At 43.1% G+C, this 23,178-nt stretch overlaps 1 protein-coding gene across 1 annotated transcript in view; it reads right to left on the reverse strand.

The window, feature by feature from the left end:
- Nucleotides 1-23,178, reverse strand: part of ICE2 (interactor of little elongation complex ELL subunit 2) — a gene marked incomplete at its 3' end in the record, with an annotated part of 111,479 nt that overhangs the window by 46,603 nt on the left and 41,698 nt on the right. The window contains exons 6-8 of the mRNA XM_089663923.1: nt 18,939-19,055; nt 16,099-16,258; nt 14,473-14,645 (exon numbers count right to left, since the gene is read on the reverse strand). Coding sequence (XP_089520049.1) covers nt 14,473-14,645; nt 16,099-16,258; nt 18,939-19,055 — 450 coding nt within the window. The remainder of the gene's footprint in view (nt 1-14,472; nt 14,646-16,098; nt 16,259-18,938; nt 19,056-23,178) is intronic.

The raw sequence follows: 23,178 nt of genomic DNA on the forward strand, positions 1-23,178 counted from the left end.
AAAGATTATTTATTTGCAAAATTTTACAAGAAACACTTTTTCAAAATGTTTTTACTTTTTCATTTATATAACAAAAAAACCCAAAATGGTGAATAAATACCACCAAAATAAAGTTTTGTCTAAAAAAAATGCTAAAAAATTCATACGGGTACAGTGTCGCATGACCGCGCAGTTGTCAAAGTGTGATAGTGCTGAAAGCTGAAAATTGGCCTGGACAGGAAGGGGGTAAAAGTGTCCGGCCTTGAAGTGGTTTAGGAGCACAATACAACAAATACTTGAACAAAAATGAACTGTATAGTCAAGTTACCAGAAGCCTTTACTGCGCCATGCCACAAAAAAGCATGGTTACAATATGCCTGACAACACCTTGACACTCCTCACCGGGCTTTTTTGTGGCATTGCACAGACACAGCAGCTCTGGTCACCCCTCCCTTGTTCATTCTCAGAAGTCTTTGCATTCAGTGAATGAGTTCACTCAATACAAAGTGCTCTGGTGTCAACGTTGTCCTTGCCTTAAACTGGCTGTCCTCACTAAACCAAAACCAGCAGGGGGCCTGGGACTCCCCAGTTTTGAACTGTAGCATTGCGTGTCTCTGCCTAACCGAGTGGATGACTGGTTTTACCACAGACCAGATAAAAGATTGAGACAATTCGAGCAGCACCTTTCCCACTTCCTTGGATTCCTTATTTACACTGTCCTCCATTTTCTCTCCTTTTTTAGCTCAACCTCTCTTTTCTCTTTGGGACAGTTTTGTTTTATCATGTGGCCTAACTCATAGACCAGCTCCGTTAAAACCTATGTTTTATAATCCTCTCTTTGGACTGGAAGCTCACACCACTACAATACAAGTTCCGTCCTGAACAGAATGGCCTCAATTATGCCACTTCCTCCCTGACTATACAGTTTATAAGACTCATTCTGCCTTCCAACTGCCTCCTCTCGCAGTTGTCACTGGTTCTCCTGATCCAATTAGCAGCCTTTCTCCAGAAATACCGAATGGATCCTATACAATTTTTTTATGTATTTCCCTAGAAAAGCTCCTCTCCCAGGATACCTCCCCTGACCATACTGTTTCCCAGCTTTACGGCATATTGAGAGAGGGAACCACTGCAAATCCCCTTTTCATCGCAATGTGAAAAAATCTGTTGGGCACTCAACTCTTCATCGACCACTGGAGGAAATGCTTCATTTTTACACATAAGCTTTCAATGTCCTCATATTTTCAGGACAAAAAGTTACAAGATAGTATCTTCATGGTACAGAACCCCAGCAGATATAAATTGCATGTTCCCCTCCACCCCCAACATATGCTGGAGGTGCACAGAGGAAGTGGGTTCCCATTTACACATATGGTGAGGATGTCAGAAAGTTTTTCCCTTGAACACATCAATGTGCATCACTTATATTCAACTGATAGGTTATAAAAAAAAAATATCCCAAGGGTTGAACATCTCATGGAGTACTGTACAATCCATCATCTGAAAATGGAAAGAGTATGGCAGAACTGCAAATCTGCCAAGACATGGCTGCCCACCTAAACGGACAAGCAAGAAGAGCATTAATCAGAGAAGCAGCCAAGAGGCCCATGGTAACTGGAGGAGCTGCAGAGATCCGAAGCTCAGGTGGGAGAATCTATTAGTCGTGCACTCCACAAATCTGGGTTTAGGGAAGGGTGGCAAGAAGAAAGCCATTGTTGAAAGAAAGCCATAAAAAGTCCCGTCTGCAGTTTGCAAGAAGCCATGTGGGGGACACAGCAAACGTGGAAGAAGGTGCTCTGGTCAGGTGAAACCAAATTGAACTTTTTGGTCTAAAAGCAAAATGTTATGTGTGGCGGGAAACGAACACTGCACATCCCCACCGTGAAACATGGTGGTGGCAGCATCATGTTGTGGGTTTGCTTTTCTTCAGCAGGGACAGGGAAGCTGGTCAGAGTTAATGGGAAGCTGGATGGAGCCACATACAGGGCAATCTTAGAAGAAAACCTGTTAAAGTCTGCAAAAGACTTGAGACTGGGGCAGAGGTTCACCTTCCAGCAGAACAACAGCCCTAAACATACAGCCAGAGCTACAATAGAATGGTTTAGATCAAAGCATATTCATGTGTCAGAATGGCTCAGTCAAAGTCCAGACCTAAATCCAATTGAGAATCTGTGGCCAGACTTGAAAATTGCTGTTCACAGATGCTGTCCATCCATTTTGACAGAGCTTGAGTTTTTTTTGCAGAGAAGAATGGGCAAAAATGTTCACTCTCTAGATGTGCAAAGCTGGTAGAGACATACCCAAAAAGTCTTGCACCTGTAATTGCAGCGAAAGGTGGTTCTACAAAGTATTGACTCAGGGGGGCTGAATACAAATGCACGCCACACTTTCCAGATATTTGTATAAAAATTTTGAAAACCATTTATCATTTTCCTTCCACTTCACAATTATGTGCCACTTTGTGTTGGTCTATCACATAAAATACATTTATGTTTTTGGTTGTAACATGACAAAATGTGGAAAATTTCAAGGGGTGTGAATACTCTTTCAAGGAACTGTATTTTGCAATAACTTTTCCAGCTATCAGAACTCCTGATCACTTCTGAGTGTCCTGAAGCCTGTAAAACTCCTGATTCTGATAGAGCTCCCATTTTCTTGAGCTGCTATTTCTGGATTTCTTTAAACCCCTCTCTACCCCTTTTTTCTCTCTTTGTTTTGTTTACAAACGATTTTATTATATGACAGACTGTAAAACAACAGTACATTTACAAATGATATAGTAGAAACCTTTTTTCTCTCTTTCTTGGTATTTTAGGTTAATGTTTTCTTCTGCTCTCTTTCTAAGGCCAAGGCCTTATAGACTGTGGAGGCCCATAACTGCCAGTTAAAAGGGGAGAATGGGGTTTGTTTTTCCCTCCCAAATTATACTTACCTAGGTGGATGCAGTATCGATCTGATCCTGGATCTGTCTCTCGCTGGCTCTAAGGGTGAGAACTCAGCGATGACCACTGATCGCTGAGTTCTCACAGCTGCTCTGAGCAGAGAGGGGTGACTGTCAATCACCACTGTCTGATCTGCCCCCTTGCGCTCACTGGAGTGCTGGAATGTGGTGGGAAAGGGAGTGGCTGGCTCAGGCTCTCAGTGGTTCACCGAGAGGCTGAGCCACATGTTGCTCCCAACTCTGGGGTGGATCCTGACTTCAAAGTCCGGCTGCTTCCACAGCCTGGACCAGCTGAGTGACTTCAGCCCGCTGTCAGCTGAAAATGGTTCACAGGAGTGCAAAGAGCTTTGGCTGAACTTCTGCTTTAAGATATGTTGCTTGTGCTCACAATGTCTCAGAATGTTCTTTATGGTTGTACAATTAACCATTAGCCGCCCGGCCAATGGCCGTTTGGCGGCTTCAAAAATGTCTCTGCACTCCGGGTGCACGCCATTTGGCGTGCTCCCGCACATGCGCAGTTTGCACTAATGCAGAGCGGCGCAGCAGTGCGATCTGTCACCGGCCGTGCACCTCGGACACGGCCGATGACAGATCCGAGTACCGGCTCCCGTTGCTGGTATTATGTGACCTGCTGTGACCAATCACAGCAGGTCACATGACAGTTGTATACAATGGATGGCTTCATTCATGATGCCATCCATTGTAAACTAGTGCCTAGCTGTGAATGGTCACAGCTAATCACATGCACATGTCATGTGATTAGCTGTGACCAAATCACAGCTAAGCACAAAAAAAAAAAAAAGCTGAATAAATCGATTTCATTCAGGTAAATGCTTGCTTATAGCAAAGTAATTCTTTGCTATAAGCAAATTGTGTAAAAAAAAAAAAAAAAAAATACTGATCACTTCCCCAAAGTAGTACAATGTTACTATGGTAACATTGTACTACTTTGGTCATAGTAAAATATGAAAAAAAAATCTTAAAAAAATCAAAAAAAAATGTAATAAAAAATATATATATTTTTTTTTTCCATACTGTCACCAGTCAGTGTCCCTGTTCACCGCCATGCCAGTTATATGACGACGCTGTACTGCACTGGTGACAGTATGTAAAAAAAAAATAGTGAAAATAATTTTTTTAATTTTTTAATTTTCCAAAAAATTATGACAAAAAAATACAACTTCAAAAAACTTGCCATGCCTCTTATGAAGTACGTGTCAGGGCAGGGGCTGAGGAACGGACAGGCAGGCCTAACAATGTAACGCACTGGCTGATGACAACCACCACCCACAGACCGAAGTCCCTCAGGGCGCGGAGTCTAAGTCCCAGGCTGCCCGTCACCAGGGCCCCTGATGGTGGGGATGGACTTGACGCAGCCAGGAACCAGGTCGCGGCCCCCGAGACACCTCAGCTGCGGTAATGGCCGCCGCCAATGGCGTGTAGCTGGTGGAAGAGACAAAAGAGTAGTCAGACAAGCCGGGTCAACAACAACAGGACAAAACAGTACAGGACAGCAGACGAGAATCACAGGTCACGAGCCGGGTTCAGCAACGGAGAGTCAGATCAAAGGAGAATACAAAGAATAGTCGAGTACAGGCCGAATCAGATACCAGGAGAGTCACGAGAGTCAGAACAGAGTAATAGCAACACAAAGACACAAGACACAAGTGCAAAGAGCATGTGCGGGCCACAGGCTTATATGTCATCAGCCACACCCCTCTGGGGGATGGACCACAGAGACCTGAAGGCATAAAAGGATTCCCACCATGCACAGCAGAATCCAAGATGGACGCCAGCACATGGAGTAACATAACCTCAGGGAAAAGGTAGGACCTTGACAGTACCTCCTCCTCAAGGGCCCCTCCCCCTCCGCGGCTCAACAAAAGGCTTCTGAGGAAAGCGGGTATGAAAAGCGCGGAGGAGGGCAGGAGCATGGACATCCGCGGAAGGAACCCAGGAACGCTCCTCGGGGCCATAACCGCGCCAATAAACCAGGAACTGTAATCGACCGCGCACCAATCGAGAGTCCAGGATCCGGCTCACCTCATACTCCTCATGACCGTCAACCCGGACAGGACGGGGCCGAGGCAGAGAGGTAGTGAAGCGATTGCAGACCAGAGGTTTCAACAGGGATACATGAAAGACATTGGAGATCCGCATCCCAGGCGGAAGGGCAAGGGCATAGGCCACTGGATTCACTTTGCGGAGAATGCGGAAAGGACCGACAAAACGGGGAGCTAGTTTGGGTGTGGGCACCCGAAGATTAAGGTTGCGAGTAGACAACCACACCCGATCGCCGACCTGGTATGAAGGAGCGGGCAACCTTCTGCGATCAGCCTGGAACTTCTGGCGCTGAGCTGAGTCCCTCAAGGCCCTCTGGATCTGCCCCCATGAAGAACGCAGGGCAGCAAGATGGTTCTCCACAGCCGGAATGTCCTGTGGTGAGAACCTCTCAGGTAATACCGCAGGTTGGAACCCATAGTTGGCCATGAAGGGAGACATCCCGGAGGAGGAGTTGACCGCCGAGTTCCTGGCAAACTCTGCCCAAGGCAGGAGATCGGCCCAATCGTCCTGATGGTCTGAAATATAACACCGAAGGAATTGTTCTAAGGCCTGATTGGAACGCTCCGCAGCCCCATTGGACTGCGGGTGGTAGGCTGAAGAAAAGGAGAGACTAATACCCAACTGGGAGCAGGAGGCGCACCAGAATCTGGACACGAACTGACTCCCGCGGTCCGAGACAATCACCTTGGGCAACCCATGCAGGCAAAAAATCTCCCTGGAAAAGACCGTGGCCAGTTCTTGCGCTGTGGGTAATTTCCTGAGTGGAATGCAATGGCACATCTTGGAAAACCGATCGACGATCATGAGGATGACCGTATGACCCCGAGACACCGGGAGGTCTACAATGAAGTCCATACACAGATGTGACCAAGGACGCTCCCCATTGGGAATGGGTTGCAGAAGACCCAAAGGGAGATGCCGTGGAGACTTATTCTGGGCACTGATCGAACATGCCGCTACATAAGAGGCAATGTCGGCACGGAGGGTTGGCCACCAGAATAAGCGAGAGACGACCCAACACAGCTGGTTCTTCCCCGGATGCCCGGCAGTTTTGGCGTTATGGTAGGTACGCAGCAGGCGGGTGCGCAATCCCTCGGGTACGAAACATCTACCCTCCGGGAGGAGCATCGGTTTGAGCCGCCAAAATCTGCTCCCCAAGAGGAGAGGTCAGACTGGTGCGAATGGCAGCCAGGATCTGATCTGGAGGTATAAGTGAGATTGGCTCAGAGTCTTCCCTGGACAACTCAGAGTATTGCCGTGATAACGCATCAGCCCTGACATTCTTGGAACCAGGCAAATATGAAACCACATAGTTGAAGCGTGACAAGAACAGAGCCCATCTGGCCTGGCGGGGTGTCAATCTCTTGGCCTCCGAAAGATAAGTCAGGTTCTTGTGATCGGTAAGAATGAGGACCGGAACCGCGGAACCCTCGAGCAGGTGCCTCCATTCCTTGAGAGCCAGAATGATGACCAACAACTCCTGATCTCCAATCTGGTAGTTGCACTCTGCAGAGGAAAGCTTCCTGGAGTAGAACCCGCAGGGAAGTAGGGGTCCATCGGGCGACCGACGCTGAGACAGGAGAGCGCCTACTCCCGTCTCGGAAGCATCAACCTCGAGGACGAAGGGCAACCCAGGATTGGGATGCGAAAGAATCGGAGCCGAAGCAAAGGCGGCTTTCAGAGCCTCGAAAGCTACGATGGCCTCGGATGGCCACTCGTGAGGGTTACTCCCCTTCTTGGTTAGGTCAGAGAGAGGCTTTGCCAATGTGGAGAAGTTCCTGATGAACTTCCGATAGTAGTTGGCAAAACCCAGAAAGCGCTGATTGGGCCGAAGACCATTGGGACGAGGCCACTGCAGAACCGCCGCAACCTTCTGAGGGTCCATGGAAAATCCCTCCGCGGAAATTATGTAGCCCAAAAAGGCAACTTGGGATCGATGGAACTCGCACTTCTCGAGTTTACAAAAGAGTCCGTTCTCACGCAATCGTTGCAGCACCTGCTTGACATCCTGGACATGGGACTCCATGGAGGTAGAGTAAACCAAGATGTCATCCAGGTAAACCACTACGCACTGCTGCAACAAATCACGAAGGACATAGTTTATGAATTCCTGAAAAACCGCGGGCGCGTTACACAATCCGAAGGGCATCACCAGGTATTCGTAGTGCCCGGTTCTGGTGTTAAACGCGGTCTTCCACTCATCCCCCTGTCTGATCCGTACGAGGTTGTACGCCGCCCTAAGGTCGAGTTTGGTAAAGACTGTTGCTCCCTTAAGGCGGTCGAACAACTCAGAAATCAAAGGAATTGGATATGCATTTTTAATGGTAATCCGATTGAGACCCCTATAATCGATGCAGGGCCTCAATTCCCCACCTTTCTTATTTATGAAAAAAAACCTGCTCCTGCTGGAGAAGTAGACTTACGAATGTGCCCCCGGGAAAGCGCATCCACAACGTACTCCTCCATGGCCTTATTCTCCGCAACCGAGAGAGGATACACCCTGCCACGCGGAGGAGTGGCTCCGGGTTGCAAGGATATGGCACAGTCGTAAGAACGATGCGGCGGTAAGGTACCAGCGCGTACCTTATCAAACACGTCCCGGTACTCCCCATAGTCAGTGGGCAACGCAGAGTCCGAGGAGGCACACAATACCTTAACCGGCCCCCGGATGCACCCGGCCCCACACTGTGGAGACCATGAGAGAATCTCGGCTGTTTGCCAATTGAAGGTTGGATTGTGCCTCTGGAGCCAGGGATACCCCAAAACCACCGAATAGTGTGGGGAAGAAATCACCTGAAAACAGGCCAACTCCCTATGAACAGCCCCAATGGCTACCTCTATCGGCAGAGACTCGTGGGTAACCTGTGGCGGTTGCAGGGGCCTGCCATCTATTGCTTCGAGAACCAATGGGGTAGCCCAAGCCTGCAGGGGAATGGAGTGCTGTGCAGCAAACGAGCTGTCCAAGAACAACCCACCGGCCCCAGAGTCTACCAACGCCTGGGCCGTCACCGAGCCCTCCGTCCACGAAAGGACCACGGTGATCAGTGGCTTCTCCTTGCGGAACGCCGGGGACGAGGAAACTCCACCCAAGATCTGTCCCCGACATGATCTCAGGTGCGAGCGTTTCCCGGACGGACCGGACAAGACTGCCGAAAGTGCCCACCGAGGCCACAGTACAGGCAGCGACCCTCCTGACGCCGAGCGGCCCGCTCTCCCTCGGAGAGGCGAGCAAACCCCAGCTGCATGGGTTCCCCACCAGACAAGCTATCCCCAGGAGGCGTGGGAGGAGAGGGAGGAACGGGCGGGACAGAAAACGCAGGTGCCAGTCGATTGGAAGGCCTCCGCAGGCGTTCGTTGAGTGAAGGCCTCTCCCTGAGCCTGGTGTCAATCAGGATCAGGAAAGAGATGAGCTCCTCCAACACCACAGGCAGTTCCTTAGCTGCAATCTCGTCCTTCAATGTGTCAGAAAGACCATGGGAAAACGCAGCCACCAGAGCCTCATTGTTCCAACCGACCTCTGCCGCCAGGGTACGAAACTCTATAGCGTACTCGGCCACGGTCCGTGAACCCTGATGCATGGTCATGAGCAGCTTGGCTGCCGAGGCGGAACGAGCCGGTACTTCGAATACCCTACGGAAGGCATCGACAAAACCGTAAAAATCTTGAATCACCGGGTCGTTCCTCTCCCATAAGAGATTTGCCCAGGCCAAGGCCTTGTCTGAGAGTAGTGAAATTAGGAACCCCACCTTTGACCTCTCAGACGGAAAGGCGTGAGGTATTAATTCAAAATAAATACCCACCTGGTTGAGGAACCCACGACACTGACTTGGCTCACCCCCAAAGCGCTGTGGAAGAGGGGCAGAACCAGTCATACCTCTGGGCGCCGCTGATGCAGCCGTCGAGGTGGTGGACGCAATAGGCGGAGAAGCAGCGGGAGAGACCACCGGAGTGACTACCGGCCTAATAGCACCAGGAGCAAGGTGTGCAGTGCGTGCAAGCAGCGTTTGCAACGCCTGAGCGAACTGATCCAACAGGTGATCCTGTTGATCGAGTCTGGCGACTACCATTGGGAGCAAAAGGCGTGCCTGCACCATCAGGGTTCATGGCACTTGTGTAATGTCAGGGCAGGGGCCGAGGAACGGACAGGCAGGCCTAACAATGTAACGCACTGGCTGACGACAACCACCACCCACAGACCGAAGTCCCTCAGGGCGTGGAGTCTAAGTCCCAGGCTGCCCTTCACCAGGGCCCCTGATGGTGGGGATGGACTTGACGCAGCCAGGAACGAGGTCGCGGCCCCCGAGACACCTCAGCTGCAGTAATGGCCGCCGCCAATGGCGTGTAGCTGGTGGAAGAGACAAAAGAGTAGTCAGACAAGCCGGGTCAACAACAACAGGACAAAACAGTACAGGACAGCAGACGAGAATCACAGGTCACGAGCCGGGTTCAGCAACGGAGAGTCAGATCAAAGGAGAATACAAAGAATAGTCGAGTACAGGCCGAATCAGATACCAGGAGAGTCACGAGAGTCAGAACAGAGTAATAGCAACACAAAGACACAAGAGCAAAGAGCATGTGCGGGCCACAGGCTTATATGTCATCAGCCACACCCCTCTGGGGGATGGACCACAGAGACCTGAAGGCATAAAAGGATTCCCACCATGCACAGCAGAATCCAAGATGGACGCCAGCACATGGAGTAACATAACCTCAGGGAAAAGGTAGGACCTTGACAGTACGTCAGACTGTCTACTCTGCAAAAAGGGGTCATTTGGGGATATCTGTACTATTCTGACATTCTTTGACCTCAAGAAATTAGATTGGCTGTCAGTACTTCAGGATTGATAAATATTCAGATATATACCATAGTTTGTGAACTCTATAACTTTCCTACAAACTAAAAAATACATCCTAATTTGGGTTATTTTCACCAAAGACATGTAGCAGAATACATCTCGGCCTAAATTTATGAAGAACAATTATTTATTTGTAAACTTTTATAACAGAAATAAAGAAAAATGTGTTTTTTTTTTCAAAATTTTTGGTCTTTTTTTGTTAATTTAGCAAAAAATAAAAACCCCAGCGGTGATTAAATACCACCAAAAGAAAGCTCTAGTTGTGTGAAGAAAATGATAAAATTTTAGTTTGGGTACAATGTTGTATGACCACGCAATTGTCATTCAAAGTGTGAGAGCGCTGAAACCTGAAAAATGGCCTGGGCAGGAAGGTGTAAAATTGCCCGGTATTGAAACGGTTAAACCATCTATATATTTTAAACTTAATATTTTATACTTGTTGCAATGCTTACTGTACCTTGGAAATTTTTCTTCCAATTTCCTGAGTAAAGACTTATTGGATCAGACATGCAGAGTTCAGCAAAACTATTTCATTGATAATTATAAGCGCAATACAAAATGTTTAGCTATACTGCAATTTTTTATAATCCTAGATTGTAAGCTCGAAAGAGCAGGGCCCTTGAACCCCTCGTGTACTGTTTTGTTACTGTATTGTCTCATGTTCTGTCCCCAACTATAATGTACAGCGCTGAGCAAACCTTTTGGCGCTATATAAATACTGTATAATAATAATAATAATCATCGCATGACATCCAGGCTGACAGTGCTGCTTCTATATAAAACATGTGCCACCTAGTGGTGTCTAATTGATAAAGCATCACTGGGGTCTGGATGTCCAGCACAAACATGTCTGTTACACTTTGAGGCCTTGTTCACACTGGTATTTAGTTTGTGTTTCCAAGAGAGTAAACAGCTTCAGTATAAACGGTCATTGGTCAGTATGACTGTTTTTGATGAAGTGCAAACCCAAAAATTTACATCCAGCCTTCTGGCTGCAGTATACCATGCCATTCCACTAACTTACAATGCTTCTGCTAGTGCTTCCTTTTACCAAAAAGATCATTTGTAAGCCCACTGAATTGCCATTCCATGTAACTGGAGTGCTGGATGCAAATATATATGCATACAAACTGCAGAAAAATGTGTTTTCTGCAATGTGTTGGGTACAGATTTGTGGTCATAGGGCAAGAACTATTAGAGACAAAGAAGGTTCATACCTTAAAGGGTTAGCTCACCTTTTCAGAAAAAAAAAAAAAAGGTAAACAGTGGAGTTGACCAGAAATAGATGATTCCTACAGCAAAAAGAAACTGACAAAGATTCTAACACTTCACCTTTCTTAATTAAAAAAAGTGTCCACACGGGATAGAATTTCCATAACTTTGTGTCCCTGATTAACCTCTCCTCCATTGACTTTGGACAGGAAGTGTAAGGAAATTTCCTCAGTGAAGAAACAGGCAGGAATATAACCCACACAGAGGTTCTAACTTTTCCGCAGTCCTGAAACTCCCAAAAAAACTTTTGGATAGAGATGGACTTTACTTTGTTCAATCAGCCTGTCTGTGACAAGCACAATCCTTTCCTATAGTGGGACACAATACAAGCTCCTATAGTCCCCTTTACCACCAATGACTGTTAATGCTGTCTTACAAAGAGCACCAGAATTTTTTTTTTGTTGTTGTTTTGAGTGGAGTGGAGAAGGATTAAGAACCGCTGTCAGACTTTATTGTTGCATGTGTCAACAGCAGTTTCCCCCTCTTTCCTTCCCCGGAAACACAACAGTAAAGGGGTTATTTACTACAGATGGAGAGTAAAAAATCTGGTGCAGCTCTTCAAAGAAACCAATCAGCTTTCAGGTTTTATTGTCAAAGCTTAATTGAACAAGCTGAAGTTAGAATATGATTGGTTACCACACACAGCTGCACCAGATTCTGAGTGCTCCAGTTTTGGTAAATCGCCCTCTAAGGGAGCAAAAATGAGATTTGACAGCTGACTCCTGCAACAAGCCTTGGAGCTCAACATATATCGTGTTTATACAAGAAGTGTCACTCACATTTCTCTACAGAAACCCAATGTCATAAGTAAGTGGTCTCCAAACTGCGGTCCATGGGCTGGACGTAGCACTTTTTTTGCTTTTATTTGGCCCTTGGGACACTTTCCCTCCCATTGATAAGAGGCACTATTCCTTCCTCTGACACCAACAACTGGGTATTATGCCTCCCAATGATAGGGCATAGCATCTTCCTCTGACCTCATCGATGGGGCACTATTCCTCCTACTAATACCAATGATGGGGGACTATTCCTCCACCTACTAACTACAGGGATGTTATGAAGCATTATCTACTCCCACTGTCCACAGTCTGGCCCATCTAAAGTCTGAAGGACAGTAAACTGGCCCTGTGCTTAGAAAATCTGGAGAACCTTGTCATAAGTTAGTACAAACTGAAGAGACGTAGAACAGTTATCCGCTATAAGCAGACCTACAGTTTTGTTTACCATCTTGAATTTGCACTCTTTTGCTCCATTAAATAAATATATACACACACATATATATATATATATATATATATATATATATATATATATATATATATATACATACATACATACACACACACATACATACACCTAGTTTGATAAGTGCGATAATATACATGTTGGTCATGTCAGAAATCCTGTCAACTGATTTTCCTGTGCTCCCTGCTTATGCTGCACTCTGTCAATTACTGTACATTGTTCACAGTTCTTGCTGAGAACTACACAGCCCCTTCCCTCTATGTTATGGGGAAAAGGAGAGGGGTAGATTTCTGTAGGAACGGTCTGGATTTCTGTAGTCCTGTCCTAGGGTGTTGTTGTTTCTCCATAGACACATTACAGTGAGTGAGCACTGTCACCCTGGGAGAGGATGCATGTTACTGGCAGGATCGCCAGGAAAAACTCAAAGGAAAAAGCCAGAAAAAGAACACTAATGCAACCACAACATCTAAGAGTTGGTAAGCTGAAACTATATACATTCTCCTGGGTTTAGACAGTCGTTAAATAATTAGTACCAATAAATAAATAATTTGCGCTAGTAAATGTGTATAAAAAGAAATCATCAAATCATAAGTCCAGAAAAAAATATATATATGCCAATACCACAAAAAAAATATAAAAACTTTTAAGTGCAAAAAACTTTTGTGCAAAAAAAGTGTCTAAATATGAGAAATTTCACCAAAAAACCTTGATAATATAATGGCAGATCATCCATAAATATATCTTCAGAAACGGAAACTCTGCAACACACCGATCCTCATCGATCGAAATAACAGGATGAAAAACTTTATGGATGATCTGCCATTATATTATCAAGGTTTTTTGGTGAAATTTCTCATATTTAGACACTTTTTTTGCACAAAAGTTTTTTGCACTTAAAAGTTTTTATATTTTTTTTGTGGTATTGGCATATATATATTTTTTTTCTGGACTTATGATTTGATGATTTCTTTTTATACACATTTACTAGCGCAAATTATTTATTTATTGGTACACTTTATATATGGTGATTTTTTGCAGCTGGTACACTATTAGTAAGTTATATAATTTTGACCATAGGCGCTATTATTAATTTTTCTTATCGTTAAATAATTAGGCCTGATTGGTTGCTATTGGCAATTGTTGGCAAACATTACAAAATTTGTTGCTATATGCACACACATGGAGGTAACAGCACATAGTGTAGTTGTCATTTCAGTCACTGGGATAGCGCAGCACCGTTTATTGTTTGTACGAGGGGCATTGAAGTCAAACCGGGACTTTTCAGTTTATATAATAAAGAACAAATTTCAAGGAGTGAAAACTGCATTTATTTTTTCTACATACTCCCCTGCTACATTTATATACTTATCTCATCGTTTAACTAATGCCTGGAAAGCTTCGGCATAGAAAGATTTGTCAGTATGCCTGAACCATCCTAGGACAGCCTGCTTCACCTTGCCATCATTGTGTTCACTGTTCCCACGGAAAGATTTGTCTCTTGTGAAATTTCATGAAAGGTTATGCATCAATTATCCAGGATTAGGCGCTCCTCGTGCTGAATGTTCACAGGAGTGACTGCTGTGGGCTGGGAACCACCTAGGCTGGAAATGTTACTGATGGACATACGGCCATCTGTGAAATGTTTACACCCTTCAAATGTCTTACTGCAGCTGAACGTCCCATCACTGTACTGTGCTTGAAGTCTTCTGTAGATATCTGCGGGTTTTACGCCTTCGTTCGCAAAAAACTTCATCACCATACGCTGCTCCATGCACACAGAAACACCGTTGTCTGCTATCATGACTAACTTCTTTGGACTGGCCTGTGACATGTGTGCCACCTATTAGTGACAGGGCACACTTACTACTGCGTGTAGTACTGCCAGACTAGCATGTAAGATTAAAAGTCCCGGTTTGACTTGACCACCCCTCAAAGTTTCAGTAGTCATTGTGGGAACACAATAGGTGTTAGCAGTTGCCATGTTTATTTAATATTTTGGGGGTTTTTTTTGGTAGCACACAAGTTAATTTTTTCTTTATTAATTGTTGCACTATTGCGGCAATTTCCACAATTTAACTCCAGCATAAATTATCAGAATAAACAAAGCATACTCACATGCCTTTCCTCCTCCCCCCTGTCCAGAGACACAGCTTCTAAAACCACTTGAGTATTCTTTAACATAAATTGGTCCAAAATGACCTCATGAAATATTTGGCTCTTTTCCCTTGTGCTGAGCACCTTCTTGGGGAGGGGAGAATCCAAATACACCACTCTTGAGGGCTTGTCATCTGATGAGAATGAGAATTGAGAGCAGTTTCATTTCAGAACTCCTGCAGATGTTAAATACACATTTCAGCTTCTGGAATGGATGAAGAGACCTCACTGCACACACTCAGTTTTCATGAATATCCAAAATACTTATCAACAAAACAAGTCCTCATAATTGTACTCCTTCGGAAATATGGCTTTATGCATTTTAACACACTTTTGCAAATATTTCCCTTGATCTTGTAGATATTTGGGCTCAAATTTGTGCCTTAGCGTATTTGTGTGGACTCTATAAAAATTTGTTTATTCAGCAGAAAACTTAGTTAGCCAAAGACTGTCTGACCTCAAAGTGCCATGTCAAAAATGTTCCTGCTTTTCCACTACTATCTGCTGCCATGCATCTGTTGTTATATACTCAAAACGTTCACAGTGGTACTGTGAGGTTCTAGGCAGTTGTACCAGAAAGCTTCAGTATGCTATTTCCTGTTGTATTTATTTGAAACATATTTTCACTAAACAATTTTTCCAATTGTTTCCCAACAGCCCTGAGTTCTATTCTCTGGCATCATTTTCCATTCTCTAGTACTTTAGCCATGTTCTCCTAAGTCCCTAGGTTCTATTATCTGGCAATATTTCCTATTGACCCTCAACTACCCCAGGTTATATTCTCTAGAACGCTTTCCCATGGTTCCTTAAACCATCCCAAGTTCTATTCACTAGCAGTATTACCCATGATCCCCCCATAGCCCCAGGTTCTATTGTCTTCCACTATGTCCTATGGTCTCTCCACAGTCCCAGGTTTTATTCTATGCCAATATTTCCCATGATCCCCAAGGGTTCCAAATTCTATTTTCTTGCTCCATTTTCCATTGTCTTTCAACCACCCCAGATTCTATTTTCTGCCACTATTTCCCATAGTCACCATCAACCCCAGATTCTATTCTCTGCCACGGTTTCCTATGGTGTCCAAAAGAACTGGGTTCTATTCTCGGACTCCTTTTCTTATGGTCTCCCAACCCCCGAGGTTCCGTTCTCTGGCATTATTTCCCATGGTGTCCCACAAATCCCAGGTTTTATTCCCTGGCATTATTTCCTTGTTGTCACCCATCACCCCCAGCTTCTATCCTTTGCCACTAATTCCAATGATTCCTCAAGCTGGGTACAGACTATCAGATTTTTTTCGTTTAATTCAGCAAGCTGAACGAAAAAACAAAAAAAAAAAACCTATAGAACTCAGGAGGAGCTTGCTGTACTATCTGATGTTAGTACAGTGATCTCCCGCTGAGCTATTGGCTGCCAGCACTAATTTGATACCGATCCAATGCTGGTTTCTCTACATGCCCATTCAACAGAAGACAGACGTTTGGCCAACTTCTGTCGCACAGGCAAGTGTACACATGGGTCGAATGTTGGGCGGTTTCTATTGAACCGGAAAAAACATGGAAAATGCACAATCTAGGCTAGTCATCTCACCTATGCTATTAATTGTCTCCACACGAACAGGAATCTCCCACTGTTCACTGTATACAGGTCCATGATTATTAAGCAGAGTGTACAAAGCCTGCACAGTAAGCACAACCTGCGGATAGTACTTTGAAACCAGTTTAGAAATGTTGGGATCTGAGGTCACACCCTGTTGAGGAACAGTAAACAGTTATTAGTATCAGAACCAGTTTTAAATTCACCACAGGTTACAATTTTACGGTAAGATCTACCAACAACTATGTAGTGCAAGAGTCTGCTTGACTGGATACACATTGATTGCATGATTTACGTTGGTCCTAATATTAGAGTTTTGGCAAATCTAACGGAGATTGTGCAGTCATATTGTAACGTTATGGACCAGCTCTCACCACATGCAGTCCCATGCGTTTTTTCTTCTGCATCAAAAACGCATGTAAAATAGGTAAAATAGGGTTTTAATTGCACAGTTCACACCACAGTTTCAGGGTGTTCCAGTTACAGAAAATAGGTAGAATACACCAGACCCCAGTATGGTGAAAAAAAAAAAAACAGGAAAAAAGCATCTGGAACGCATCAAAAACGTGGTAAACACGCAACGGAATACATCAAAAATGCAAATGCAGAAACGCATCTCGAACATATCTGAAATGCGTTTTTGTGGTGTGAACCAGCTTGAAAGGTAATCTTTATAAAAAGAGCTACCTAGAACACTTCAAAATCTACACACATTTGTAGAAAATGTTTGCCCTATACCAAGTGCAGCAATTGTATTTGTAATATTAAAACTAAGCTTTAGTGAACTTTAGTAGAAAAATGTTCACATATTATATTCTTCAATATTCACAAAAAGACATATATCCATTATGGGGAGTAAGGGTGTAGTTTGGATAGGTTGACTAATATACAGTGCGTAGCCAACAAGCTCGGGTTAGATCTTTTGTCCCCCTCTACAGTTTAAGTATGAGTATATATAGTATATTGGGTTCAGAAGTTTATTGACTCTTTTTTTCTTATTATTTCTTGTTTTCTCTTTTTCTTTTCTGAATTTTCTCCTTTTTTCATCCCTTTTTTTTCCTTTATATAGAATTGGTATTTTTTCTGCCCTCACACCACATATTTTTACAATGAATTGGTCCTTCCTCAAGTGAGTGAAAATGGTCAATTTAATAAGGAAAATTTCAGGGATAAAGATAGGACTAGATCCAGAAGTGTGCTTGTTACATAGTACAGAGATACCAGTGAATACATATAAAGATTGGGGTATATGGTACTATGTGAATGCAGCAAAGGGCCTAATACCTAAATTCTGGCACAGTCCAGAGGTGCCGGGAGAAAAGGATTGGGTAGAGAGAGTAAATCAGATCAGTAAGATGGAGAAGTTGTATTATAGCCAAGAAGACAAAATGGAGATCTACATTAGGAGATGGAATGGGAAGAATTTGTACATCAAATGAATATATGTGAAGCAATGGAAAGTGATAAATGAAGTTTCTTTTTTTTTTGATCTTTAGGAAAGGATGTAAGAGAGAAATGCAGAGTGGGAGGGTGGAGGGAGGGTAGGAAATAGGGGTAGAGGGAAGGGAAATAAGGGGGGGAAAATAGAAGGAGATAAGAATTTTATAAGATATATGAGAGTGTTGAAGAAATGTATTATCTTCTTTATTTATTTTTCTCTTTTTATATGTATTTATGAATATGAAAAATTAATAAATATTTGAATTAAAAAAAAAAAAAAGTGAGTGACTGTGGTTCTTCGTTGTTGTGACAGTGGCTATGTTGTGAATTTTGAAAAAACAGATATATATCAGATCACCCTGAGGAAGTAAGCTTTTGACCTGCAAAACACATCAGAACTATTTACATGAAGGAGTTCTATACATTACATTCTCCTTATGACTTTATATGCAATCTTGAAGCTATTTATATCAAGTTTGATGGTTGCATTGTCACAACATGCAATGGTATATGTGTTTTAAGAGAGCCTGTTTTTGTACTACAATCATGTTTTTTTTTAATATTGTACAATAAAGTTATGAAATTTATAACACTTTTATATTTAGTTGTTGGTATGGTACCCAAAAAGTCCAGGTAGCTTTTCTAGTTCGGGCTTTTGCATATTTCAGTGTCTTTATACATGCCTCCTGTGTTTAGACTCAATTTGTTTAGCCAGCTACAATGAGGTCGGCTAGTTCTGAATGGGCATCCATGGACATCCTCCCACAACCACGCCCCCCACCACCTATCAGTGCTCATCAGTGATGCCTGTCAGTGCCGCCTAAATCGGAGCACATCACTGAAGGGAAAAATCACTTAATTTACAAAACTTTATAACAGAAACTAAAAGGAAAACCTTTTTTTTTCTTCAAAATTTTGGGTCTTTTTTTGTTTAGCAAAAAATAAAAACCCTAGTGGTGATTAAATACCACCAAAAGAAAACTATTTGTCACAAAAAAATTATAAAAATTTTGTTTGGGTACAGTGTTGCATGAGCGTTCAATTGTCATTCAAATTGCGACAGTGCGGAAGGCTGAAAATTGTCCTGGGCAAGAAGGGAGTGAAAGTGCCCGGTAGGCAAATGGTTAAAAAAGAATTCAAGTTACTAAGAAAAGAAAAATGTTTTGTTCAAATTATCTCCAAAAGGACCTGACAGCTATTACGTAAAACTAATTTGCAAAATAATTCAAGCCCTATCCGCTGAGTTTAAATTTTAAAGTTTAAAAACAAAAACATTTCCCCTGTATGTAATTTAAGATAATGAATCTATCCATTGCAAATGTCAAAACATTCTACAAGAAAAAAATTAAAATTAAACAAATAAATAAAACATTATCACTAAAATGAAATTGTACCTTATGCAGACGCCCAGCCTTTCTCACTGGGGACACGGTTCGGGAAACTTTTTTGTATGACTTTGAGAGAACAATATCATCTGTTGGAAATTTGACTTTCACAAAGTTTACTGATCCCTGGAAAAAAACAAATGTTTATCAGTCAATAAAACAAGCAAGCATTTTAGTTGCTGGTACCTACATGTAGCTTCAGATTTCTGAATACCTTGCAGCCCAGAGCCCTAGAACTCTTAGCCACGGTTTACGCCAGTGTGACTTGTCAAGCAGTTTCACAGTTTCAAGTCGCACCCTATTGTCGAAAATAGAACCATTCAAATCGGTGGGACTCCAACTTTTGCAGTGCCGCACAGATTTGAAGATAAGAGTCCTGCACCATTTATTGCGATTTCAGGAGCAACTTGAATCTGTGCATGAAGTCTCACAGATGTCTGCCAAGTCACACTGATATGTGACATTGAAATTGTGCAACTTCAAGTGAAGTCGCATGATTTCAAGGTCAGATCCAGTGTGAACCAGGGCTTAAAGTTGCGTTAAAGAGCTCCCCTCCTGCCCCTCACCATTAGTCTCTAAATGTCATACATGAGCACACTGACCACTATTGCAGAGTTGGAAGTGTGTAGTTTTCTGAGCCCTGGGTAATATTTTCTTTTACAATGTTTTTACTGGGATTTCAACAGTGAAATATTACAGATATCCAGTTGGAGAGTCTATCTGGCACAAGAGCATGAAGACAAACATGACACTTTTTAATATTTAAAGGTTAAGTTCACCTTTTGTAACATGTTACATCCAAACTCAAGGTATAACATGTTACAGATGCACTGGCCTCCGATCCCCCATTTTGACAGCTAGCAGGGGATCTTCTACCCCTGGTGGATGTCACAATCTGGATAAAACACAGCGCTGCAGAGCTCTGCCTGCCTGGCCACATCATTCATTCACAATATTCTGGGAATGGGAAAACCACAAGTTCTGACAGTCTTTGCAGCTGTCGGCTTGTAGTTCTCAATGAACTACCAAAGCGCTTTTGATCACTCTAGGTAGTTCACTGAGTTTCCTGTAAGACTGTAACTGCTTGCCCGTATTGGAGGTATGGGCAGACAACTACACAGACCGTCTGCAGGAACGTGGCATTACACCCACAATCTACTGATCGCGAGTGCAATGCTTTACAGGCACCTAACAAAAATATAAAAGCATATTTTTTTACCCTATAAAAATGTGCATTTATTATGCACTTATAAGTTTTTTTATTTTAAGTGATAAAGCATCTGAAGGAGAAATAATAAAGGCCAAGGAATACTAGTGTGGGATTACTCTCAAAAGCATAAAATAGAGGATATATGTATGAAATGTTAACACCAATAGTGTACAAAACCTTTTAAAGAGCTGTGTACCAATCATGGCATTCTCAATACTACATGTGATTATACATGATGCACGATGCCAATCCTTGACGTACCTTATTTGAATAGATTGTAGAGACCTGAACTCATGCAGGGTCTCACGTATACGAAAGAGCATGATATAAAGAACTGATGCTGTGGGGTATGGAATTAGACTGTAAGAGATAATTTCAGAGAGAAGGAGAATAGTGGGGAAAGGGGGCTCAAATAGAAAGTTGAAGGAAAAAAAAAAAAAAGAAGAAAGAAGGAAAGAAGGTTGGGAGGGATAGAACAAAAAAGGGGAAAGTGAATTTGGAGAAGGGAAAAAAATGTAAGATGGGAGGAAAGAAAGGGAGGGGGGAGGAGAGGCGAGGGCAGCAGCACATACATTTTCAAAGGAAGTGCTTCACTAGGTTTTGCGTAATCTATCCATGGGTCCAAACTCTCAAAAACTATTGCGAGATATCAAAATATATATAAAAAAAAAAATTAAACCAACAACTGTGGGATGTATGGTATGGGCTTGTTTAGTAGAGCTTCGCAAGGGTCCTTTTCTAGATTATGACTGAGCACTGAATAATTTAGGTTACAGACCTAGGGCAGGATTATCAGATATGTGGCATTGTGCCTTGACATTGCCTAAAAACAGTTTGAGGAGTAATTAGGAATGTATTTACTTATACAGAATAGAGTAATGTACACCTGAAGAGAATAGGTTAAAATATTTCTAAAGCTAATATGTTGGTGGAGCTTTTGGAAGCGGGTGTGATTCTATTGTTGTGGTCAGACCTGGGGCATGTGAGTATGTGCAGCCTCTATTTTCAAAATTTGTAGGTAAAAGTGGTGTACCACGCTTATTGAGTAAGGAAGAGATAAAGTTGCAAAATTACCTGTAATGAAAGGTAATTGTATTGGGTGCTTTGTGGGTTTCTTAAAAGGATTGAAATATCTTAAATGACAGTAAATGATCAGAGAAACCTATAAATATCCATCTAAAGTTGCTATGGGATTTCATTCCTGTAGGGGGACAATTAGCCACCTGATGATGCCTAGCAAGGGCAGGTAGGATGAAAGAAGCCCTTGAAGTACTAATGCAGGCCATAGATGGGGAGAAAAACTGCAGATTTTTCTTTTAAAAAACGAAAAATCGGTTGTTCAAGTGGCCGACGTTACCATCAATGGTAAAAAAAAAATCGGCCGATTTTCTACCCGTCTAGAGCCGGCAAAAAGTGTCCCTGCAGAGAGCTCTGCTATTTCTTTGACAGTTCTCTGACAGTTCCTTGACATTTATAGAAGTTGCAACAATGTATCTATTTGTTTCCATTTAGGATACAGATGTTTTTATTCGGAAACAAATAGATACAATGTTTCAACCGCTGTAAATGTGAAGGAACTGTCAGAGAACTGTCAGAAATAGCGGAGCTCTCTGCAGACACTTTTTGCTGGACTGGAATTCTTCTTATTTTCATCCTACTTCTTCATCCTCATCCTCCTCTTCTTCTTCTTCATCCTCATCCTCCTCTTCATCCTCCTCATCCTCCTCTTCTTCTTCATCCTCCTCATCCTCTCTTCTTCTTCTTCATCCTCCTCATCCTCTTCTTCATCCTCCTCATCCTCTTCTTCTTCTTCATCCTCCTCATCCTCTTCTTCATCCTCCTCATCCTCTTCTTCATCCTCCTCATCCTCTTCTTCATCCTCCTCATCCTCTTCTTCATCCTCCTCATCCTCTTCTTCTTCTTCATCCTCCTCATCCTCTTCTTCTTCTTCATCCTCCTCTTCTTCTTCATCCTCATCCTCCTCTTCTTCTTCATCCTCATCCTCCTCTTCTTCTTCATCCTCCTCCTCCTCTTCTTCTTCTTCATCCTCATCCTCCTCTTCTTCTTCATCCTCATCCTCCTCTTCTTCTTCATCCTCATCCTCCTCTTCTTCCTCATCCTCCTCTTCTTCCTCATCCTCATCCTCTTCCTCATCCTCCTCTTCTTCCTCATCCTCTTCTTCTTCCTCATCCTCTTCTTCTTCCTCATCCTCTTCTTCTTCCTCATCCTCTTCTTCATCGTCTTCCTCTTCTTCTTTTTCTTCTTTTTGTCTTCCTCTTGCAGGTCACTGCTCATGCGCAGATTTTTTATCGGTAAAAAATCGGCCGATTTGCCCACTAATTGCCGCGAAAATCGGCCGATCGGCAAAATCGGCCGATTTTTTTCCAACTTTACCGAAAAAAAAAAAAACGGCCAAAATACCGAAAAACGGCCGACCAAATCGCCCACTAACGATCCGAAAATCGGCCGATTTTATTTTCGGCCGAAAAATCGGCCGATTTTCGACCCATCTATGGCCTGCATTAGTGTAGCACCAAACTGCTAGGGATTGTTACAGGACAGAGTTTAGTTGAGTGGGTTGCAGACTGGGAGGCAGGAAGGTGCTATATGTACTGCTTTGTAGTAATTTGCTAAGATAGGGATCCCCAAGTCACCTTTAAGTTTATGATGACATAACATAGTTAAAATAACTTTGAGTCCTGAGGGGCCCATTTGCATTGTTTTATATTGAAGACAGCAAGAATGTTAGGATCTGCTACCAGTAATATTCTTTTACAAATAATTTTATTATAGAATAGATAGGAGCAGCGAATCAGTCAAAAACAGATACATTGACGAACAGGAATAAAACATACAAGGTATTCGATGAATATTACAAAATACGTACTGATGGAGAGACATAGAAACAAACAGCATACTTAAGTGCCGAGTACAGAAAGAGGAGAAAAAAAAAAAGAGTGGAGAAAACGATAAGTTGCAAAAATGGGAAACGTTTATAGACCAATGAGAATATAAACTCTAAGGAACAGTTGTCACTAT

The sequence above is a fragment of the Staurois parvus genome, unplaced genomic scaffold (assembly GCF_062004578.1).
Source record: "Staurois parvus isolate SC_StPar_1 unplaced genomic scaffold, SC_StPar_1.0 ptg001805l, whole genome shotgun sequence".
NCBI classification, from domain to species: domain Eukaryota; kingdom Metazoa; phylum Chordata; class Amphibia; order Anura; family Ranidae; genus Staurois; species Staurois parvus.